This window comes from Hetaerina americana, unplaced genomic scaffold (assembly GCF_022747635.1).
Source record: "Hetaerina americana unplaced genomic scaffold, ioHetAmer1.1.p SCAF_10, whole genome shotgun sequence".
NCBI classification, from domain to species: Eukaryota; Metazoa; Arthropoda; class Insecta; order Odonata; family Calopterygidae; genus Hetaerina; species Hetaerina americana.
Window position 1 is genome coordinate 7,504,771 of NW_027286070.1, and position 7,333 is coordinate 7,512,103.

Here is a 7,333-nt window from a genome sequence, read left to right on the forward strand (position 1 = left end):
GATTAAAAAACACTTTCCTAGGATAAACCATCCTGATTTCACAGTGGAAAATCCACAATATTTTAGAAAAAAATTGCAGATTTTTTGTAGAAAATTGCAGAACTTTTTACAATGATTGGCAACTTTTTAGGGGCTCCACCAAAGAAATTTATACATTGATTTCTTGCTAACACCCTAATTATTAGGTTCGTTACCATTTTAGTATCAATCTTTCATGACAGCTGCAGACTAGATTCATCATGAGGGTTGAATTTATCATTGTTTCAGAGTCAACTTGAAGAGATGGTATAAATTAAAATGGAAACAGCTATGAATATTCAGAAACTACCAAACACCAATGATCATAATTTGACGTTAATTTGTCAGGGTTAAATAACAAACGAGCTCATTTTCTTACTTTATTTGGTGTTGACCTTACATATTAAATGAGCATAGATTAGAAACGAGCAATATTATCCAGGGTTGATAATGGGTAAAAGAGAAATGAAAAACAAAAATACTTATGATTTCTTCCTCAATTTTACTAAACTGAAATTTCTTCAAAGTTTTTCACACAATTTTTGAGGGGGTCTTTCCAGTACTCTCTTCATATGTCGGAGCTTGGATAAGGGAGAGATGGTGGCACTAGTTGTCCCTGTTGCGGCAGCATCAACAGACTACTCGGGTACAATGTTGACACCATGAAATGAAGAGTAAAACAAAATTACCCAGGAAAAATACCATGATTCCCAGCCCGTAAGATACACAAGACATTCTGCGATTTGGATCAGACAGAAAATATCCAATTATTATGATGTAAACAATTAATACAAAGAAAATTCAATTGTAACATTAAAAAATTAGCACCCACACAGATATCAATGTTTATTCTTGTTAGAATCCCGGAAATACATCATCACTGGGCCAAAATGCCTTTTAGTTTCCCTGTTTCCGTGTTCTGTTGACTTACAATATTATTGGAATTTGCATTAAAAGCTACCAATTTCTATGCCTTCATGATACTTGCACACTACTTTAGGTTGAATGCCTGTAGACTCAAGGAATTTATCAGGAGGGCTAAAATGAATTTCTTCCAATATCAGTTGAAGGGCGACATAGCTTTTGCAGCAGGACAGCAAATGGGATAAAACTAAAGTGCTACATTGCATGCATTTACAATTTATTTTGGAATTTTTCAGTAAGTACTTTCAATCACCCTCTCAAGGACCACAACCTTGACGTGGTGGGAGAGCTTGTACATTCTGATGACCCATGGAGCTGTACTGGTGGGTGCAGTGACAGTATCTGGCGTAGGTGACCCTACCTCCTGGTAGGGTCATCTACGCCGGATAGGTCAAAGGAGACGAAAGGCAGTCCACACAGTGCCTTCCTAAGTGAGGCAGCTGCAAAGGCATCTGACCCCAGAGGGGCAACCATTGAGTGATGGTGGCACATTAAAAACACCATTGAAGAAGGCAACAGGAAACCACCTCAATTATTATTCCCAAGATTTAAATGGACAGTATTGAGAATAGCAGTCTTGGCAACAATGGGCTTCAGCCCAATCAGCTATGTGACATACCCTTTAAATTACTAGTTTTATCATTCTACTAAGTTACTTATCATGACTAACTTTTTTAATTTCACAAAATCAAAAGAAGACAATAATAATTAATGTTTCAATTTCAACATTTTGGCACTATCCGTGCTTTCCCACTATCATTTCCCTTGCATTTAATAGCCTAGGGAAATCCATAGTCCCCTTAAAGGTGAAAAAATACAGAGTGCAATAAAAAACTAATGAGTGGTAATAATGAAACAGTATAGAAGTATTAAATAGTTATACTATGCAACAAATTAGTCATTATAACTATAAACAATGCATTATTTATAACAATGGGTACCAGGTGAGGAATAAGAATCTGCATTAGCAATCCTTTTTCTTAAAATTCATCCGTTACCAGCCATTTGTTTTTTCCAGGCTATTTGATTGGTTTACGTTTCTATGGAAAATACGTTCATCTATTCATATCGGAATAGAAAATACTTTTTTCTTTCCCGATTTGAATCACTTCCACATTGTGACACCTCAAACCATTCTATTCATCTACTCACTTTATGATGGTTCTGTATTCTCATAAATCTGTAATCCCTCTCCACCCATATGAAATGAGCAAAACACTGAAAAAATGCATTCTATGTTGGTAAAGAGACTCAAATTAATCACACAGAATGAAATGGGAGAGCTTTTCTCCATGTCTGTTTATAATAAGACAGTATTTAACACACATTTCAATTATCCATGTTTCATCATCCATACATCAGCATGGATAATCGAGAGTCAACGGTAATCAGAATTGAAGAGGTGCTTATTGTATTGCTAGATGACAGACTACGTTTTGTTAAGAGAGGCAAGGGAATTGTTGATGTGCTGTTTGATAGCTTTGTCCACCCAAAACCTACCTTAACCGGTAGATTACTAATAATAATATTATATCTAGGACAAAAAATTAAAAAAAAAAAAGTTCATCGGCATTTGGATTTTTTGGCTCCTTTGATTGCCACATAACACTCCATTGCACCAAGAGGTCATCCTGCTTAATAAGGCATACACAAACATCCATTCCCCAAGGAGGGAGGGAAACAAGAAACTGAAAAATCATACACTTAAGACTAAACTTCATCCAATATACCTTTCAGAGACACAAAGAAAAACATTTACTAGACTTGAGTAACATATAATATGTAACTGGCAAAAGGAGAATGTGCACAGACAATAATGTGCTTGCCAGCAACAACTTTCCCTACAACATTGACCCACTTACAGTTATACTTTCATACGTCACTGTATGTCAATTAAGATATGCAATAGAATCTGCGTCAGCATTAGTTCACAGGTTTAGTGCTTTCTAATGGTTTTACTGCACCATTAACTTCAAACAGCATTGCCTCTTAAAGCATAAAATGATAACTCTTTTAAATATAAATAAAAGTTTATATACTACTGAAAATTCATTAGCTTTACTTATTCTCTGGGTAATGCAATGCACATTTTAGAAGAAAGCAAAATACATAGCTGACATTTAAACTGCTGTATTATGGTCTAATATTTCTCAGCATTATGCCTATTCATAAATGTTAATTGCATACCTCTTTTACTTTCAAATATGCATGAATGGAGCTGATGTTCTTCATGGATGCCACGGACCGGCACAGGGTGATACCGTATTGTTTTTTGAAAGTGTCAAGCCAACCTTTAGAAGCACTAAAGTTGGTCACACCAGATGCACGTGCATATTCAAGAGCCTTTTCTTGCAGTTCCTTGTTGGTTGGAAAGTCTTTCCTTCTATATCTTTGGAAAAACCATTTCCAAGTTTTATCATTAACATCTTTGGAACAGGTCCGTCGTACTCTCCTACAGCGAGGATTTCCAGTTGCCTTACTTGCCTGTATTTAAAATTCAAGCCAATATGAGATTAGAAAGCAATACCTCAATAAAAATACAAATCTGCATCATCACCATTTCTGAGCAGAATATAATTTACAGGATTTTGAATCAAATCATTCCTCTCTTCAAATCAAAATCCTTTCTTCCATACCATATAGGGAATTAAGTAGTCTGAAATAGTACCAGCATAATTTAAGAAAGGTTAATTTGAATCACTAAAAATTAATAGGGTACCTTTTCAGCACTGAATTGATTTCACAAAGCACATTATACATGGCCACGCTTAGTTAAAATGCATGGATTATTTGGAAAAAGCAACATGCATTATCTCCATCTATAGCTGATTGGTTTCTAAGGATTATAGGGAGCACCAAATGCAATTATGAATAAAGTAAGAAATTGATTTTATGGTACTCTGGACAAACCTTTTCTTTTCCATTGATACGAAAAGAATGTCACTGCTTAAAAATTGACAAAAATGAGAGTACAGCATTGAAAAATCCTAGTCCATTATTAAAATTAGGGCCACATTCAACATTGCAATGCTTCAAAGACATCCCAAAAGGTAAATACCAGACCTTTCCAAATTTGAGCACATTTTTCAGACAAAAAGAGTGATGGTTTAAATGTATGACACAGGGCACATGAATTTCTTAGTCCCTTTCTAAAATTCTCACATATCAAGCCCATGGTATGGTACAACTGTGTGGTTAAATTTTGGTCATTGCATCTTCAAGTGAATCATGTTCAAGCAGAGAGGGCCTCTAAATGGGTCCTTGCCACTCTCAAAATCAGTAGTTCTTCAAACACTGCATTTAATGCATACGTACCATTGTTACATTTAATGGACCTGGTAAAGTAAGGTAGTCAGTTGGAAAAAAATGATTAGCCTCAAGGAGAAGTTGGTAATAAAAGAAGAAACTGTCAAAATCCTAACCATATTTGTTGACTGCTGGAAAAAATTTTAAAGTTAAGTCATTTGAAGTAACAGAGAATAGAAATAAGGGATTACAGTTTCAACCACTTGCTAAATGGTGGTTTTCTGCAGTGGATGAGGGAATTTTGCTGGTGAGCAATTAGAATAGTGCCAAACCTGAATGCTGAAAAATTTTTTAAAGAGCAAAGATGGAGCCATGAGAGCCCAACATGAGAACAAAGATGGACCCAATATAGTTCCAAAGTTTCAAGTGGGCTGAGAAAAGGAAATAGAAAAAGGATTTCAATATCATTTTTGGGTAAATCCTGATTTCATCCATTTTCTTTTCAGACGCTTCATTGCTAGACATTAACGGTTTTCGAAAAAAAACAGAATTGCAACACTTTACAAATTTTCTTCCTGTCAACATACCAAACACCACTATATTTATCTTGAACCTTTCTCTCAACCAGTATGTTGTTTATATTCACTCAATTTCACTGCACTTCTTAGAATTAAACAAAAACTCTGTGATAGCCTTCACCATTGGAATTCCTCCATCAGTAGTAGAAAACTATTTAGCACCTGATGAAACTCACTAGTTAATAATTTAGATTTAATTAATTACCATTCGCCAAATTGGACCCTTTCATTAATTGTTTTCTTAATAATTATTTCTGAATATGAGTCAGTGATTCATCAATTTGAATCAAAATCTACTTACTACAAGTCACCATAGTATTAACTTAAAATTACATGCAGAAAATTGCTCCATCTATTCACCATAATCACCTAACATAGCAATCCCTTTAGAATTCCTTTTCATCCTTCCTCATTGGTAGAAAACTCTTTGTCATGACCCACAAAAAATAAATGAAAGTAACCGAAGTCTAGCAGTCATCACAAACAGGAAATTATTTCCAGGAGATAAAATAGCCAGGGTCGTTGATACATTGATAATGCATAGCAAATATAGTCCAATGAATCACGCTGTTATTTCTAAAATTGACCGAAAGAAATAGTTTTGACAAAATAGGTCCTGATTTGAATGATTGTACATAATTCAGTTGTAGGGATATTTGATTCAGTAAAGTAGGCAGCAATTATAGCCACAACTACATTCATAAACATCATTACGGTTATCTTCCAACATAGATGCAAGGAGATTTTCGCTAAGGGTATTCGCAATCGCGTCAATATTAGATTTTTTTCAGATTAGCGGTTCACTTAATTTTAAAGGAAAAAATGGCCTCTCACTTCAAACTCGGGGAATTATGAGCATGAATTTATGTTAAACCACAAGATTGAAATTAGGTACTTCAATCTATTAGAGAGCAATATAATAAATGCAAAGACATTTTTATAAAAATTGTTAAAAATACGAACTTAATAAATTTGATATGAAACACACTTACCTCATACAGGCTCATTAATTCAATTTTATTTTTTTTAATCGCATTCACAGCCGATTTACTTATTCCGAAAGCCAAAGCAGTTTGTCTTTCACTAAATTTCTCAGCATAATCTATCACCATAATCCTTTCAGCCAAAGTGATTTCCTTTTTTTTATTTGCGGAATTATTACTGACTGATTTAAGAGATTTTATATCCAAACCAACTTCTTGGTTTTCTGCAGTATGGTTTCGTAATCTTTCTTCTTCTTCGTCGCTAAGCTCCGGTGTCTGCAATTTTGACGATTCACCACGTGTATGACCGTTTTGACAGGCAGAAGTACTAGGCTTCTCACTTTCACTTTGAAACGATGCGCCTAACGAAATATTCGTTTCATCTTGTACTGCCACGAGGGCTCTTCGGGGTGATACACTTTTCTTTCTGCATTTTCGTATTTTGTACGTATTAAAATCTAATAAGGCCCTTGCTTTGGTTCCTCCTCCTTGTTCTTTAAACATATTTGGTACCTCTTGACTAATGACTCAAAACTTACAACCTTATGATATTCAGACAAATTTGGAATGATTGCAATTAGCTAATGCATTACGCTACCTCAGGCATTGAGATAAATCAAATCAACCGCATGGTTCAACTACGAAATGCTAATTAATGCACAGTACGAAAAAAAGTCTATTATATGTTCAATACCTTAACGTAAGCTGAGATGTGGTAATATAACGGCTTTCGCTAACTAGGCTGTAGATAACTTAAATATCCGTAAGGGAAAAACTTTCCTGAAGAGCTCATTAAATGATAATGCCTTTTCCTTTTTATAACTATCGAAGTACATAATACGAAATGCCACCACGGTTTATCTTCAAACAAATGAATGCTGTATTTGTGGTAGAGGAGAAGTGGCGCTAGTGTACCAATCTTGGTTAAATTTATCATTCAAACTATATTTCACCTTCAACTATCATTATTATGAGTAAAATATTAATAAAAAGCTGTTTTAGGAATAAAATTTGATGTATTTTGTTTACATAGATAGAATTTACCGAATTTCTTCTATTCGTTGGCCATGCGCGCGCATTCCCTTGATCCCCTCTCGGGAAACGCGCATCAGATGCGCGGGAGTGTTACATGCGAATAAAAAAAAACAATTAAATTTCGGCTGCGAAAGGGCCGCGGAAGGTCAGCTTGAGCAGTCGAGAACTGACTGTGTTCGGTGTAACTTGTGCGAGGCATATAATTACAAGTAAAGTGACGTGTTTGGTTTCTTTCGCCATCCGGGGGGTCCCACCCACCCAACCCGGGTTACCATTATTGCAGCAGGCATGGTAAATACCTCCATTTTTTTCTTAATTAATTATAGTCATTAAACTATTAAAAACAATTAAACTAATGCAATCACGTTTTTAATTTGCGATTGCTAGGTGCTTAACTGTGCACTGCTTTTCCGTAGCGTAAGAAAATTGTGGTAATACTTTCCGCTGAGCAATCCGGCCGTATCTTCTTACCTTAGTTGGACGCAAATTCTGTGCGTGTGAAAATAAGTTTTTAATTGCAATAAATATGATCTTGTACTGTCGGTTACT

At 35.2% G+C, this 7,333-nt stretch overlaps 1 protein-coding gene across 1 annotated transcript; it reads right to left on the reverse strand.

Moving 5' to 3' along the window:
* Window positions 1–402: 402 nt before the first annotated feature.
* On the reverse strand, window positions 403–6,612 carry LOC139698070 (uncharacterized). The gene is made up of 3 exons (XM_071596959.1): window positions 5,759–6,612; window positions 3,130–3,426; window positions 403–656 (listed from the first exon to the last, which is right to left on the reverse strand). Exons 1-3 carry the CDS (start codon window positions 6,251–6,253, stop codon window positions 540–542), a joined length of 909 nt encoding a protein of 302 aa, XP_071453060.1. The 5' UTR covers window positions 6,254–6,612; the 3' UTR covers window positions 403–539.
* Window positions 6,613–7,333: the final 721 nt, after the last annotated feature.